At 36.1% G+C, this 17,558-nt stretch overlaps 1 protein-coding gene across 1 annotated transcript in view; it reads left to right on the top strand.

The window, feature by feature from the left end:
- The first annotated feature begins 1,489 nt into the window (after positions 1-1,489).
- The window catches only part of ptprr (protein tyrosine phosphatase receptor type R), a 40,882-nt gene continuing 24,813 nt past the window's right edge, over positions 1,490-17,558 (top strand). The window contains exons 1-2 of the mRNA XM_051945781.1: positions 1,490-1,578; positions 6,312-6,595. Of these exons, the coding sequence (XP_051801741.1) occupies positions 1,503-1,578; positions 6,312-6,595 (360 nt within the window). The 5' untranslated portion in view covers positions 1,490-1,502. The remainder of the gene's footprint in view (positions 1,579-6,311; positions 6,596-17,558) is intronic.

The following is a 17,558-nucleotide window of genomic DNA, read 5'->3' as shown; positions in this document are numbered from 1 at the left end:
ATATTAATGATTAATATTATGATCAGGTCAGTGAGGCTTTTATTGCTTTATAGTTGGACTTTTGAACTTTCAGCTTTCGGTTTATCTGTGTGTGTTCTGTGGTTTTTAATTAACTACATATGCTTTAGTTTGTTTTCATGGTTTTATTGTGTTTAAATGTGTCTGATAATAAATTGTTCATGTGTTACACAACAATCCTTCAACAGGAAGAATTTAAGATAATCTACAGGACAATAAACATAAAAACACATTTTATAAGTATTTTAAATTGAATAGAGATGACATACAAATATGCTTTTATTAGCATATAATGTTACGAAGTTTTAGCATGCTACTTAACATTACCCTAAAGCAAGCTGAGAGTGCCCAAGATGGAATAATTCAATTTTAGCTGTAAATGTTTATAAAAAAAACCATAATCAAGTCATATGACTTAATTAGCAAACGCAATCTAGTTTTAATTCTTTGCAATTAAGCTAACCAGCCTCAGAGAGACAATATATTAACAGAAAAATTTCTCTCAATCTTTGACTCCTAAAGTAAAAGTTTTGTGTTTTACAGTCCATTTCTTAGAATTGTGGTTTGTATCACAGAAATGATGACATTTTATTGCATTTTAACTTAATAAGCAAAAAAATGCAAAATGGCGCCATTAGCGTATAGTGGCTACTTGGCTCAAAGCTAGTTGAGACCACTCAGGCTACCATCAGTAAAATCTATAATAAATATAAATATGATATAATTCACATTCTGGTGAGTAGTTTGAAAAATTGTTTACTCATTCGTGCAGTTTTTTTCTAGCCTAAACATGACATTAGCATGCTAATTTAGCCATATGTGCTAATTAGCATAACCTTTTTTTTTAAAAAAAAGCTAATAAAAATCAATAATTACAATTAGAGGTGGCATATTCTGTCATTAACTAAAGTGACGATTTGTAGCGCTACATAAAAATTAGCTGGTTGATATAATTATTATAATTATGAAATATTAAATCACTTCCTGGTTCTGGTAGCATTGTGGTGAATTGGAGCATCTAAAAAGGCTACAAAACGATTAAAAATAAACTAAAATGAACGAAGCTGATGAAAACAGAGAAAAACATCGATGAAATTAATTTTATTTTAATAAATATCGCTTTATTTTCCAGCATCCTCCTACTTCCTCCAGCCCTCTCCCCGCCTCTTCCTCTGTATCCAGCCGAACAGCGAGCCTCTTCCCCGGACACTCCTCTCCTCCGCGTCGCGGTCCGAGCCTCAATGGGAAAAAGCCGCAGCTGCAGCTCGGAGCCACCGCGGCTGCCAGCAGAGCGGCCGATCCTCCTCCAGCCTGCCCGCTGTAGGACACCGCAGGGCGGGGAAGCAGCGTCGCGGGGGGGTCGGTGTCGGAGCCGGAGGTGTGGAAGCTTCGTCCGCACGATTTGGACCAAATGTAGGAAAAAATATCGGGTTCGTTGATGCAGATAAACGAGCCGGCAGCGGAGCCCGGTTAGCTCCAAGAAGATGAACCGCAGGAGGGAGAGACGAGGATCCGGAACCATGGTTCTGGTTCTGGCTTTAATCTGGACTCTGATCACAGGTGAGATTTTAGAAGCTTAAATCAATGAATTAATTCACTAATTTATCACATAAACAGGCCTCAGAGCCACAATGTTGATGAAAAACACCAGAATCTGCAGAATAATCTCCATAATAGTGTGATTTAAACATAATATGATGGATTAATGTTTAAATAATGTCATTAAATCCTCCACAGGAATGTGATTTATTTCTTCACAAAGAGTACTGATGCTGTAGTATTACTCACTGCTGTGTTATTTATGACCCACTGTGTTTCTGTAAATGGATTTACTGCAAAATAGACTCAATATTGAACATATGTTGGAATTTTTAGTGTTATTTCATGCATTAGGTAATTTTCTCTCTATTTTTTTTTTGCAATTTACAACACTGAAATCCAGCCTAAATGTAATAATATTCAACCATATATCCTCATTCCTCATTATTTCTCTCAATAATATAGATTAGTAGTCAAAATCAGTTCTTTAAAGATACTTGGGATATAAAGTCAGACATTTTCTATCCTTTAAAGATCTGGAGAAGGTCACTCGGGCTTTTATCACCACTAGGTTGAAGTATTGCAAATTTTAAAACATTGAAAAGAATGATAAAATGTTTAAAAGACTGTAAAATATGAAAAAAGTCCAAAAAATCATCATGAAAGACAATAAAATGTGAAAAAAATCATTATAAAAGACAATAAAATGTGTTAAAAGGACCAAAAACACGATAAAAGACAAGAAATTTTGTAAAAAAAAAAAAAACAACAACAAAGAATCATTATAAAAGACAATCTAATGTTAAATTACATTAAAACTTAACAGTAAATCTTCACCTTTGTAGCAGATAATTATATATTTTTTAAAAATTGTAGAAAATACGATTAATTTGGGATATTTTCTAAACAGATTTGTGCTAAATTCACCAGAGATATTTCAATCCAAGAAACAAAAGCCTAGATTTTAACTTTAAAAACAATCTTTGACCATTATTTAAAATGCTGCTGAGATTTCACGACTGTTTAATGGTAGATTTTTTGTGTTTTTTTGCAAATGAGGCGTGTAGAATAAATTAGATGAAATGTCACCCTTTATGCTCAAAAATGCCAATTAAATTTAAAAGATTGACAATAAAATGCTAAAAAGAAACAATAAAATGTAAAATTCTGTTAATAATAAACAGTAAATCTTCACTCTGGCACCATATATTTTTAAAATTGGATAAAAGAGGCTAAATTTCTGATTTTTTTTTTTGACAGATTTGTGCTTAATTTACAGCAATGGGCTGTTTAATGGGGGCATTTTGGCAAATTTTTCAAATTTACTGAGTTAAAATATCCTAATTTTTAGCTGGGATTTGCTTATTTGTCCTCACAGAACAGCATAACACGTTCTTGGACTGACAAACCTGAAATCTGATGTTTTTTTCAGTTTCTCCAGCAGGTTTTTGGGTTTTGATGTGAAATAGTCAAAAATAATTGATCTTTTGTTCACATTTCAATGATAAAATATTATAAACTCAAGGTTAGTTGGTTTTTCTGGATGTTTTTTGACATCTTCTGACGTTCTTCATTGAAGAACACCTTCAGGCAGTGAGATGAAGTAAAAAATCTGTTGAAAAAAGCTTTATTTTAATTATTTTATCTCAAAAATATGAACATCATTAATCAAAATCAGCTGTAGTTTTATCCAAAATCAGACATTTTCTTTCCTTTAAAGATCTCGAGAAAGTCACATGGGCTTTAATTATCACTAGGTTGGACTAGTCTGATGTACACAACATTAAAAAAGACAATAAAATGTAAAATGATGTTAATACCAAAGAGTAAATCTCGTCTCTGTCACTGGATAAGTTAATTTTCTTTGAAATGGGAGAAAATAGGATAAACTCCTAATTTTTTAAGGACAGATTTGTGCAGATATTTATTTTTGGTTTCAGTCTTGGTTCTTCTGATTTAGAATTTATTTTACTCTGGATCTGGTCCTGAATGAGGACTGGTTTCAGACTGTCATGGACTTTTATTGGGACTAGTTTAGATTTGCCTTTGTCTTCAGTTTTGCACTGGTGTTTGACTGTTTTAGGACTGGTTTCAGACTGTATTCTGTCTGGTTCTGAACATGTTTTTGGACTGGTTTAGGTTTGATTTTGGTCCTGGTTTTAGACCTTTTAAGGACTGGTTTAGGACTGTCTTGGGTGGGTCTTTTTTTAACCCCAAGAACACCAAACCTACCCCCACCTACTGGTGGTGGCAGTATCATAGTAGGTCATATAGGTTGATCTTGGACATAGTTGGATGTTTCAACCAGACAATGAGCCCAAACACACATCAGACGTGGTAAAGAAACGGTTCCATCAGGCTGGAATGAAGGTTCTAGACTCGTCTCCTTAAAGCTAATATTTGGTTTCCTCATCAGTTCGGTTCTTCTGGTTTCAATCTTCTGGTTTATCTTAGACTCTTCTGGACAGAATTGGGTCAGTTCAACTAAATTAGTTTTACTTGTTTCTTCATCAGTCCACAGGTTCTTGAAGGTTTAAGTCAGGACTTTGGGGAGATCAATCTAGAAACTTCATTATAGCCTGATGGAACCATTTCTTTACCACGTCTGACGTGTGTTTGGACTCATTGTCTGGTTGAAACATCCAACTGTGTCCAAGATCACCTTCTGCTGATGGTTTTTAGGTTTTCACGAAGAACGTGGAGGTGATCCTTCTTCATTATTCCATTTACTTTGTGTGAAGCTCCAGTTCCACAGAGCATGATACTGCCACCTCCATGCTTGATGGTAGGTTTGGTGTTCTTGGGGTTGAAGGCCTCATGTATATTTTGATGTAGCAGATTTTAAAATATTTCCAGAACAGCTTAAATAAATCTATGAAATAGCTCATCATTGTGACAACGATGTGTTCAGCAGCTGGTACTGGTTTAACTGGTCAAACTGGGATTCCATCTGATGCTGATTACATGAGAGCAAACTGGAGCTCTAGTATTTTCTATAATTCAGTTCATGTTATGATTTCAAACACACAACACTGATATAATCCCTAATGTCTGTATTTTCCATTTTTATGGATGTCTATATTAATATTTAACATTAAATCTGAGCTCTGAGTCTAAACTCCTGATCTCCATCAAACCAGACGTTAAATGTTTCCCTCAGCACCAACAGACACCATCGATGTAGATTTGTCCAACTCGGCCTCTGATTGGCCGGCAGCTCTCACTGAGCCAGGCACCGTCGGCTGCTCCGTCAATCAGAGCGCAGCTCGGCTCAAGCGTCATGCATAGCAACCGGGACGCTGTTGCTAGGGAGAAAAGAAGAGAGATGGAGGGAAGCTGATTCAGAAACCTCATTTGTCTGATGCTTCAGGGTTATTTAATTCTAATTATACAGTGAAATATAATATTTAATATTAGTAAATATATAAATTTATACGTTACGCTCATTCCTGAGAAAAACCTGCTGAGCTGAAGCCTCTTAACTGGATTTAATTCAGTTATTTACAAACCAAAAAAAAAACAAAACAAAACTATTTTTACGCTTTATATTCTACAATGTAAAAAAATCTGTAAAGTAATTAAATAAATAGTGAAAATTTGCCAAAAAAAGTGTTTAAAAAATGGTATAACAAAACAAGCAAGCAAACAAGGAAAAGAAAAAAAGCTCTTTTAAATAACTGAAAATATCATTAGTGTCCTGACATTTTTATTAATTATTTTTTTATTTTTCTGATTTATGTACAGTCAAAATATATGTTAGAAAAGAACAAATAACTGCTACTTAGTTTATTTTTTTTTACAGTTTCCATGCACATTTTTTTCTTTTAAATTTACTAGAAAGTAATGGAAAATTTGTCAAAATTTCCCCCCATTTTTCATTTTTCAATGCTCAATGTACTTTTTTTTTTTTTTTTTACAAACCACAGCTAACGTCTTTAAATACTGATATTTTTTGCTCCTTTAATAAAATGATATAGTTTACCTTAAATATTAGAAAACAATGAATTACCATTCAGAAAAATATATGTATTTTCTCTTGCAGATGTTATTTCCAATTTGGGATTAGGATCCCTAAAGGATTAAAGTGTAAATCAATATTTTGTAATGTTACCAGTAGCTACCAGTGTATCATCAATTATCCCTCATAAAACATTTAAATAATAGTAAAACTTATAAACATGTAAAGTAAATAACACCGAGTTGTTAGTCTGTGGTTGAATAAAACCTTAAAAATTGCCACTAATGAGGAAATGAAAGGGACTTGAACATGTATAACTTCCTTTAATATGAAAATAAAGCTGATGCTAGTATAACTGTTGGTTTATATACGTGCAGATCTGCTCAGTGTGGATTACCTCCAGGGGTTGTGGAACCAGTGACTTCCTGTTTAGCGGTGATCGGTGTTTTATGAACCAAACAGAGAGAGGCAGGAAGTCCGTTCTGATCTGTGTTCTTTAAATAGACATCTGCAGCTGTGAATGTGAAGGCAGCGTCTCCTTCACTCCATTTGTTCCTTCCTCTCAGGATAAATAAAGTCTGAGGATGAATTATGCAGCGTTCAGGGTCCAGTCGGTTCACGAGTTTCAGACCGAAGATCTTTGGTTGTTGTCAGCAGTTTGTCTTCTTTCAGTCTGTAAATCACAACTGACAGACTGTATACTTTAATTAATTGGTTGTCAATTATGAAATGAAGCACTAACTATTTTGTTAATTGTTTAACCGTAAAATGTCGTCCGTCTTCTTCTTCCCCTCAGAGTCGTCCAGCGGCGATCCCTTCATTTCTCGTCACATCGGTCGCTTCCCTCCTTCTTTATACCCTCGACAGGATGAAGTCGACCCTCCAGAGTCCCTCCACCTTCATCACCCTCACCGCCACCTTCACCACCGCCACCGTCAGCCTCCAGACACTTTGACCAATCAGATGTCGGCATCCCCGCTGCAACCTTCCGGCCACCGAAACCTCGACCTGCTGACTAGACCTCATCACGATGTCCAGCCGGAGCACGCTGCAGTGTCGTCTCGACACCTGGTCACCGTGGTGAGTTACATGCTCTGTGATTGGCTGAAAAAGACATGAAGTAGGTTCACCTGTCAATCAGACAGTTGAGGACGGAGCTACAAAGATGTGAAGAGTCTGTTGGTTTTCACTCTTGTTAGCTTCTTCTGTTTATTTTTTAATCAATCGTAAATATGAAACATGTTGCTTCCATCACCTTTTATGAAAATTTTGTTGAGAAACGTTTTTTTTTTTGTTGCTAGTTTTTGTTGTTTTTGGGCGTTTAATTGTGTGATCTGGAAAAAAACATCTGATAAAAGGCTAAAATTGTGGCAAGTCTTTGTCATGGTGCTTCATTGCTAGCTCTAAACTCTATCCTAGTCACTTCCAGTTTGTCTTGAATCCATGAACTCTGGGGGGAGGTCATTAAGTGTCACATAAGTCTTTGTCATGGTGCTCCTTTACTAGCTATAAACACTATCCTAGTCAATCCCAGTTAGTCTTGAACATGTGAGTTCTGGTTGGAGGTCATAAATTATAACCAAAGGCTGAATCCCAAACCGCCCCCTACACACTATCCCTACACACTACCCCTCCGTTTGCGCGTTCCCGTGGAGGGTCCTCCATATTAAGGGCCGTCCCAAACCGCGTAGTGCGGAGGGAGAGTGGACTGTTCAGCCCTTAAATAGCGAGTCTGCATCGATGCTCAGTCTGGACAATTTTTTCAGGCAGTGCAACGTCGAAATGGAGGAGGAAACAACATATCGATGTAAGTTCCACATGCATCCTTTATTTCTCCCACGCCTTTTTCACACTGACAGAACATCACAAAAAGAGTGGTGTAAAAAGATAAATCAAAAGAAACAAATCTTCTTCTCTGCTGACGTTTGATTTAATTGTGCACCCCCTGACACCTTAAAATTTGAACACAACTGACAGAATTCATTTATTCATTCATTTGTTGGATTTGAAATGCCAGATAATAGGATTGGAAAACATGTGAGTGAAAGAAAAGTGGGACGCTTTCGTCTTCTGGAAGCAGCAGCGATCCTTGTTAGTTGCAACCTGTGCCACAGCGCTACAGCCATGACAGTAGGCGTCTTTGTGTTACCATGGCGATGACGTCTTCCGTTTTCCGGTGAGGCGACAGGGCGTCCCATTCCTGACGATCGTATTTATACCCTCCCCCTTCAATAATAGGTGCCCTCCACAGCTGCGAGTGTGACTTCTTTTGGAGTGACACTCGGTAGTGGAGGGGGAGTGTGTAGGGGGCGGTTTGGGATTCAGCCGAAGTCTTTGTCATGGTGCCCTTTGCTAGCTAAACTCCCACAATGCTCTGTGCTTTAATATGAACTGTAGTCTGAGTGACGCCTCCTCTGGTCTCTACAGGATTAAATGGTAAGAGGCTCCCCCTGGTGGAACAATAGGTCCTACAGATAAATCCAACCAAAACAAAATTATTAAAAAATTTGCAGAATTACCCGAAAGTGTCCAAAAGTATAAAACAAAAAAATGCCTTGAAGGTTCTGCAGAATGACTCAGAAGTTGTTCATAATTATGAAACACTTGGCTTCCATCACTTCTTCTAGAAAGCCAGTTGAAAATGTAGTTTTTTCCTCAAAATATTCTTCTTTTTGGTCCTTTTGTGCGACATTTAGTTTGTGTGATCTGGAAGAAATAAACATCCGTCAATGGACTAAATTATTAGATGATTAATTGATCAACAGAAAGTTGACCAGCAGCCATTTTTGAAACTGAATACTGTTTTTAGTCACTTAATGAGGATTTTGACAAACATTTGGAGGTTCTTGTGTCGTTAAATGCTATAATTTAATGTTTTTTTGTATGTTGGTAAATTATCATTTATAGTTTGGGCAGATGTTGCTTTCAACTGTGGACACCTATACCAGGATTTTTACTTAATTTTTTGACATTATATAGACAAATTGATTGATTGATAAGCCAAGAGAAGCTTCAGATGGGAGATCTTTGGACATTTGAGGAAACTCCGATCCATGTTTTTACCATTTTTTGGACCAAACAACTCATCAATGAATCCAGAAAATAATCCGAAGTGAAAATAAACTTTAGTTGACGTCCAAAACTGGTTTGTTTGTGTTGCCTCGTGATATTAACATTAACTCAAGACTATTAAATCTGTATTTTTGGTCCTCTTTAGAACAACTATCAATAATTCTGATTAGCATTTAATTGCTGTTTGCTCTTTTTGATTCTTTTGTCTCTAAAATGTCTCAAACCAAAGATTTTTACATTTTGGATTAACTGTGGGACACCTTACCTGGATTGTTCTTTTTTTTTGGTATTTCATGGACAAATTGATTGATTTATTGATTGATAAGTCAACATAGTAAATCCTGAGTCATAGATTCTGATCGATGAGGTCACTTCCTGCCTTGTACCGATGAGGTCGGAGGTCTCGGTGAGCCCACTTGCTGACTGAAGGATGCTGCGGTGTTCGTCTCCGAGAGCCAGAGGAGGGATGCTGCACCGACTGTGTTGCCATGGCGACGTTAATCAGGAGCGTGTGCAGAGACCCACTTTACCTCCACAATGGGAGGTTACATAACGACAGCAACCTTCAGGCTGACATTGAGGCTCAGGTGGACGAAGCCAGTGGAAGAAGAACATTAAGACTCAACATTCTGATGATGAATATTTATTCTGATCCCAGATTCTGATTCAGACCGAACAGAACAAACAGAAAAAGAAGGACATGTTCAGAGCTGCAGCTTAGAGAGCAAAGAACAGAGTCAGGAATCCATTTGTTTACTGTTTCAAAGCAGCCGATCATTATCTACCATCAACAAACCTACAGGAAGTCTTTAGTTCTGGTTCCGTTTGTTCTGTTTCCATCTGTAGATTGTTTACAACAGTAATGATGCAGAAAATATCAGAGTTTTAACACCTTCAGTAGATAGAATCTTAAATTTGACCTTTCCTAAGTGTTAGAATGTGACGGTATAAAGACGATCCTGGTTCCTTCTTCCATCGTCTCTGATAGTTCTGACAAACCACCTACCAACATTAAACTTTACCCAGAATGACTTTTTAAAGTTTTCTCTGGTTAATTATCACAAACCAGAACCACATCCAGGGAACCAATGATTGTTTCTAGGATACATCCCATAATACTGATGATCACAGCTGGTTATAACATTGACTGCATCATTACTGAGACATTCTAGACAGATTATATTGAATATTCCCAGTATGAAGGTACAACTCTGATCATTGATAAAGTTACTGGAGATGAAGAACCAGATGTTCTTTGTGGTAATTTTCCATCTTTTAGTGGTGATTTAGTGTATTTCTGTGGTATTTTCACCTGTTTTTCTGGTGATTCTGGCTCTTTTTTGGGTAATTTTGCATCAGTTTGTGATAGTTTGGGACTTTTTATGGTAATTTTGCATCTTTCAGTGGAAGTTTTGTCTCGATTTGTGGTATATTTACCACTTTTTGTGCTGATTTTGTGTCTTTTTTGTGGTAATTTGGGCCCTTTTTGGGCAATTTGGCCTTTAATTTTCCAGCTTTTTTAGTTGTTTTAGTTGCAGTTTTTACCAGAACTCAGATTTTTCCTCCTGAATGTCAGGTGTCAGGAGGCTCAGAAATTATGAAAAAGTCCATTAAAAAGTGAGAAATCTGGACCCACCTTTATGGACTTCAAGGACCTGGAACTCTGGAAATAATCCCAGTATGAAGGTAGAACTTCATTAAATAAACTACAGATACATGCTCTCCTGGTTCTGAGGAGGTTTAGTTGGACTTTAATTCTTTAACAAACAGCATCAGAGCCTGAAACTGTCTGATATCGATGTGGGCAGACGTTTATTTTTAGTAAAAATGTCTCGGATCTTTTATTTAACTGAATTTCTTCGCGTTTCGACTCCCACAGTCTTCTGCCAAAACACTTCGGTGCCACAGATGCATTGTGGGAGTCGAGTCAATCTGTACCAACCTCTGGCGGAAACCAAAAGACAGACGGGATGCTGGGAGTTTACAGATGGCTTAGTCTGTTTGGTCCTTCCAGTAGGATTTAGGTCAGCAGCACAACGCCTGATGAATAAAACAACCCTGAGCACGTGATTTAAAATATTAATACGGAATCTAAATGTGTGTCTGACTGTAAATAATATATTCATGATCAGGAGATCTGGTGGTGGAAGAGAGTTTAAAGAAGGAACAATCCACTGAAAGTTTAAGTCGTGAAGTGATGAGTTTTAACCCTGGAATGCAAAGGTTTAGAGCAAAAAACAGTCAGGAATGTTGGTTCTTTCATGGATTTATTCAAGATCTTCTGGAAATATGATGAAATGGATCAAAAATATACATTCAGCAGCTTAAATTATCAATTTTGTTGATGTAGAAAGTCATGTTAATCTAATTTTCTTAGTTTCACGGGCTCTTAACTTCTCCTGAGTGATTCTGAAAACCTCCAGAAGTCTAGAACCTTCATTCCAGCCTGACGGAACCGTTTCTTTACCACGTCTGACGTGTGTTTGGACTCATTGTCTGGTTGAAACATCCAACTGTGTCCAAGATCAACCTTCTGCTGATGGTTTTAGGTTTTCCTGAAGAACGTGGAGGTGATCCTCCTCCTTCATTATTCCATTTACTTTGTGTAAAGCTCCAGTTCCACAGACCATGATACTGCCACCTCCATGCTTGATGGTAGGTTTGGTGTTCTTGGAGTTAAAAAAGAAGTCCAAGACCTGCCCAAGACATTTTGAATCCAGTCCTATATATGGTCTAAAACCAGAACCAAAATCAAAGCTAAGCCAGTCCAAAACCAGCTCTAGTATGGATCCGTCCTCTGGAATGAAGATTATTTTCTGCAGAACGCAGCAGGTTCCACATCTCTGATAAATAATTCATGTTTTTTCTGTTTCTGAACTTTGACTTCAAACCCACAGAGAAAATGATTCATCCAGTTAACGACAGCGTCTGTCTGTTAGTGGGGGAACGTTTGATGTTTTCTGCACTTTGGTGTAAAAAAATAGAGGCATTTTAACTCTGACATTCAGAGCTGGTCAGTTTAAAGATGTGGGACAAAATAAATTGATAGAAGATAGATTAATTTGGACTTTTAACGGTGTCTAAGTTTCAAAAACGGCTGCAGATAATGACTGTCTTCATTGTTTGCTATCCAGTTTGATTAATCAATCCGCTGTTTTGTCGTAAAATGTCAGAAAATGGTGAAAAATTGGTGTTTTTTAAGCCAAAGATGTGCAAAAATATTTAGTTTATAGCCAGAGAAGAGGAAATAAACCAGAAAATATTCACATTTAAGGTTAATTTTCAAAAAATGTGTTTATAATGACCCCGAAACTGTCTGAAATGTCTACAGTAGCAACATATTTCTCAAAAATTATTCCATTTTTTTCACCTAAATATCAAAATTAATTAACAAACAGGTGTTAATCTACAATATATTTTCCAACATGCATGACAGTCTTCTCTTTTTTACCTATCAGTTAACTTATTAGCATCAGTAATCATCATTAAATCCATATTTTGTCCACCTATGACCTTAAATATAAATATTTTTTCTAGTTTATTTTCTCCTCTGTGACAGTAAAATGAACATTTTTTCACAAAACAACTAGTTAAAAATGTTAAAAAATGCATTTCAGCGAATATAAAAACAGAATGATTAAACTTTTCTAAAGTAAATCAAATTTTAACCCAAAATGTCTAAAATGACAACAGATTTCACGAAAATGAGCACATTTTCCCCCTAAATTACAAGCTATCTACTCTTTGTGATAAGCTAAGCTAGGCTAATCATACTGATGTGAGTTTCAACGTAGCGTGCTGGTTAGCGAGTTATGCTAGCTGCTCCCGTCTGTTTTCAGTCTTTGTGCTAACCTAAGCTAAGCTAGGCTAACCGTACAGATGTGAGTTTTGACGTAGCAGGTTGGTTAGCAAGTTGTGCTAGCTGATTCCATCTGTTTTCAGTCTTTATGCTAAGGTAAGCTAGGCTAACGAACAGATGTGTATTTCAATGTAGCGTGTTGGTTTGCTAGTTGTGCCAGCTGGTCCCGTCTGTTTTCAGTCTTTATGCTAAGCTAAGCTAAGCTAACAGTACTGATGTAAGTTTTGACATAGTGTGACAGTTAGCGAATTGTACTAGCTAGTCCCATCTATTTTCAGTCTTTGTAATGAGCTAAGCTAGGCTAATGTACAGATGTGTGTTTCAACATAGCATGTCGGTTAGCAAGTTGTGCTAGCTGATCCCATCTGTCTCCAGTCTTTGTGCTAAGCTAGGCTAACGTACAGATGTGAGTTTTGATGTAGCATGTCGGTTAGTAAGTTGTGCTAGCTGCTGCTCCCATCTGTTTTCAGTCTTTGTGCTAAGCTATGCTCGGCTAGCTAGGCTAACCCGTGCAATCTTTCATTTAAAACTGGAATGCTGCAAAAAAAAAAAAAGTGGAACTTAAAACATTAAAATTCCTCTAATTATTTTAGCATCCAGGTGCTATTGATTAATGTTGCTGTTCCAGACAACTTTGGTTCTTTCTTCTTTTCTGTGAAGCCAGAAAAATCTCACAACAAACGGGGCTTTGTGGTCAAAACCAGAAGAACCTTAGCGGTGATAGTGATTTCTGACTAATTATCCTGGGTTTTAGTTTCACTTTAGAGAAGCTGCAGCAGCTGAAATAAATCCGTCTGACTGATAATGTGCACCCAGGTGGGAGAAAAGAACATTTTTAAATCATACATTTGATAAATAACAAAATACTGAATGAATTTTTAGGGTTAAATATGTTTTTTTTATGGTTTAATAGAGCTAACAAAATGCAGTTTTTTTTATTCCTAAATCCTGTGCGATACTACAGAGAATGAGAATAGAAGTCTGATGCTGAATTTCTGACGGTTTTTCTCAAAGGAAGCGACTGAAGCATGAAACTAATCTGAAACTCATTCAGCTGTTTGCTGCACGTGACGCTCACGTTTTCACCCGGCCAGCAGAAAGAAAGAAAGGAAAAAAAGAAGCGAGGCTCATTTCCACAGTATCAGACAGAATGTAGATGATTCATGAGTCAGAGAATAAAGGAGGAAAGAAGCATAAAATACAGATATTTATACAGACATTTGTGACTTTTGTTATCTGTAGTTTAACAAAACAGACCAATCTGTCAAATAACGGTAGAAAAAATAAATATACATCAATTTTTCCTTCAAATAATCTTATTTTTAGAGGATTTAAATGCAGAAAACAGTCTCATTTTAGGGCTAAACGTTCCAAAAGAGCAGAATAATAGGCTATTTGTAAAAATCAGCATGTAATGTAAATGTATGTTAAATAAATTATCTGTAAATCTGTTTTTTTTCTTATAAATGAAGGCACATATCTGTAGAGTAATGAAATGTTTGTGGATTTTAACAGTAAAATAGTGTAATTTTACATCAAATCTTGCAAAGGAGCAAAAAATAAATATAAAAATACAGATATTTGAATTTGATGTGGACATTATTTGCAGTTCTGGCATCATTTTTATGCTTAATATATAATTATTTACATTTTCTGTGTTGCTTTTACGAGCTGTAATCAGGAAAACAATCTGTAAAGAAAAACAGGTTGAAATTTGCATTTCTACTTTCCTATATTTCTAAAAACTGTGTTTATTTTATTTTATTTTTCCAGCAGATCCAGAAAAAAATACTTCATTTTAAAGAGGTGAACACTGAAATATTCAGTTCACTGTCAAGAAAAACTAAAATTTACATTTTACAGGTGAAGTTCTGGAGCCTTAAAGCAGCTTTGATCATTCAGTCGACCAATTATTGCAGATTTAATTAGTTTTTAAGCTTCATTTAGTTGTATTTTCAGTTTTTCTCTTTTATCTCATCTTTGGTCTCCTCCTCCTTTATTTTTATTCTTTTAGTAACCGACTTGAAATTTGATTCTTGCTTTTGATTTGTAGATTTTTCCAGCAGAATGACGACATTTTAAAGCTGCGACTCTTTAATATTTGATGAATAAATGTTTTTTAATACACTGATTGGACAACTGAACATTAAAATATTCCATTTACTCTAAAAAAAAAAAAACAGCATTTTTTATTTTACAGGTGATTGTTTTAAAGCAAATGTTTTAAAATTAGCCTCCGTTCATTTTCTGTTAATCAAGTATTAAATTAATCGACTAATTATTGCAACTTTAATTGATTTTTGAGGCTATTTGTTTGTTTTTTCATTTTTTCTCTAATAACTGGTTGTTTAGTGAAATAACAGTGAAGAAACTAAATAACTGTTTTTCAACACAGAAATTGAACAGTTTTACAGTAAAATATTTAATTTACTGTCAAGAAAACATTTATTTTCCCGCTGATCAACTAATCAATTAATCGACTAATTATTGCAGCTATACTTGTTTTTGAGCTTGATTTTGTTTGTTTTTCATTTTTTCTCTTATAACCGGTTGTTTGGCCGAATAATAGCAGTAAAGAAGCTTAAAATAAAGGTTTTGTGACACAATGATTGAACATTTAGCAGTAAAATATTTAATTTAGGGTCAAGAAAAACAACATTTGTTTGCCTGGTAATCAATTATCGACTAATTATTGCAGCTTTAATTGATTTTTAAGCTTGATTTTGTTTGTTTTTTCAGCTTTTTCTTTAATGTTGAAATAATGACAGTGAAGAAACTTAAAATAAATGTTCTTTTTAACACAGTGATTGAACATTTAGCAGTAAGATATTCAATTTACTGTCAAGAAAAACGTTTTTTTCATCAACTAATCAGTTAATTGACTAATTATTGCAGCTTTAATTGATTTATTTTGTTTAATTTGTCAGTTTTCGACCGGTTTTCTCTATTTTTTTCTCATCGCTCGTCTCCCTTTGTTTTATTTTTATTGATTATCTCCCCCTCCTCCCACTCCTCTCACCCCTCTCCCTCCTCCCCCTCCTCTCCTCTCCGATACGTCTGATTGGCCCAAATTAAACCCCTACCCCCCCTGACCTGAGGGCTAATTAGTGGTTATTAGTGTGTGTTTTGTGTGTTTTGTGTGTGTGTCGGACATAAATAGCAGCTGATCCCAACAGGAAGCGCGACGGGATAATGGCATTACCTGGACAACGGCCAATCAGGCGGCAGGTCGGGCTCTAAGCCAATCAGAGATCAGAGAGTTAACAGATCAGGAAGTGGGGCTCTGAGCGTCAGTTTATTCCTGCAGAGGATCAACAATGTTTGGATGTTCACTTGGTGAGGTTGTTTAAACGTTTCTGTTGGGTTCTTTAGAGGTTCTGTCACTTTATTCTGTCTTTTTATTTACTTTCCAGATTGTAGTTCCACTTGTCTTTCTTTGTTTGTTTGGTTTTATCTCCTAAACCTGATCGGTTTGCTTGTCGCTGTTTGCTTTTGTGACTCATTATCGGCTTAAACTAATTAAAGCTGCACCAGTTTATTAAGTCGGATGACAAAATTAATTAGAAATGAGTCAATTTGAGTCTTTTTTTTAGGCGGAAATGAAGGAAAATTTAATGAGAATTTCTGCATCTGTCAGTAAAGTGGATTTTTTGGGTTACTTTGATATTTCTGGGTTGATTTGAAACTCTTTTGGTTGTTGATTAACATTTTAACGCCCTTTTTAAACACAAATCAGTGGTTTTAGTGTCAGTAAGTTTGATTGTTTGATTATTTTTGGTTGTTTTTCATATTTGAAGCGGTGTTTCTTTATTATTATGTCTGTTTGGAGACAGGAAGAAGCATGAGTTGGTTTAAAGAGAGCAAAGTGAAACCAGAAGCAGACGGGTAATAACATCAGCCGTGTGTCTGGCGGCTGTTTGTATCCGGATATTAAATTAAAACTGCAGCAGAACATGTTTCTGAAACGCAACGAAGTTTAAAGCTGCAGGAGGTTTGAGGCTGATGGACGGGAAGCAGCAGAGGTCAGAATTCATGTTTGTGCTTCATTTGATTTGATAATCTGCTAGTTTTTAGTCTCACACGACAATAAAAACGACAGTCATTCAGTCTGTTTTTAGCTAAGCTTAGCATAAACAATGCAAACAAAGGGAAACTGTTAGCATAGCTCCATCAGAAACATCCTTGTCACTTTTCTACTTAAAAAATAATTCGCTTTGAACTAGTTTTTAATTGTGAACATCTTTGGTTTTGTTTGCTTTCTTGACTTGTTTCCTCTTCTGATGTTTTACTTCCTCTGAATTATTCATTCATTTTATTTTTATCTTCTCCAGAATAACTTTCTCTACTGCTACCATGGCTGCACTTTTTTTTTTTTTTTGGTTAAATTTACTTTAATCAACTTTGTGATTACACAAACATTTTAGGTGCTGCTTTTTCTGCTTTTCTCCTGAAGTTGTCTGATTCTGTTGCTGGCGTGATGTCTGGCTAATGTGGCTAACAATAGCATTAGCCACAACAATAGTAAAATCCTTACTGTTAGCATTCTGTGTGGCTAAAGTGGCTAACATTGGCATTACCCACAACAATAGGAAATTCTTTAGTGTTGGCACACTGTGTGGCTAATCTTGACATTGGTGACAAAAATAGGAAATTTCTTAGTGTTAGCATGCCATGTGGCTAATCTGGCTAACATTAGAAATAGCGGCTCCAAAATGAAACTCCTTAGTGTTAGCATGCAGTGTGGTTAATGTGGCTAATGCTTGCAACAATAAGAACACCTTACAGTTGGAGCGTTGTGTGGTTTGTGTGGCAAAAACAAAAGAAATCCACAGTGTTAGCATGGTGTGTGGCTAACATCGGCACTAGTGACAACAAAAGGCACCTCTTTAGTGTTAGCATGCTGTGTGGCTTATTTGGCTAACATCGGCAGTGGCCACAACAACTAAAGAAATCGTCAGTGTTAGCATGATGCAAAGCTAATGTGGCTAACATTAGCATTAGCCACAACAATAGGGCTGTTTCACTGACGTCACAACAACCAAGTCAGTAAGTAGCTCAGCGCCATGTTGAGTGGCAAACTTTATAACTATCAGGTATTTATTGTGACTGTTG

This window comes from Acanthochromis polyacanthus, chromosome 1 (assembly GCF_021347895.1).
Source record: "Acanthochromis polyacanthus isolate Apoly-LR-REF ecotype Palm Island chromosome 1, KAUST_Apoly_ChrSc, whole genome shotgun sequence".
NCBI lineage: Eukaryota > Metazoa > Chordata > Actinopteri > Pomacentridae > Acanthochromis > Acanthochromis polyacanthus.
The sequence above is the reverse complement of the archived record's forward strand: the minus strand, read 5'-3'. Positions and strand labels throughout refer to the sequence as shown.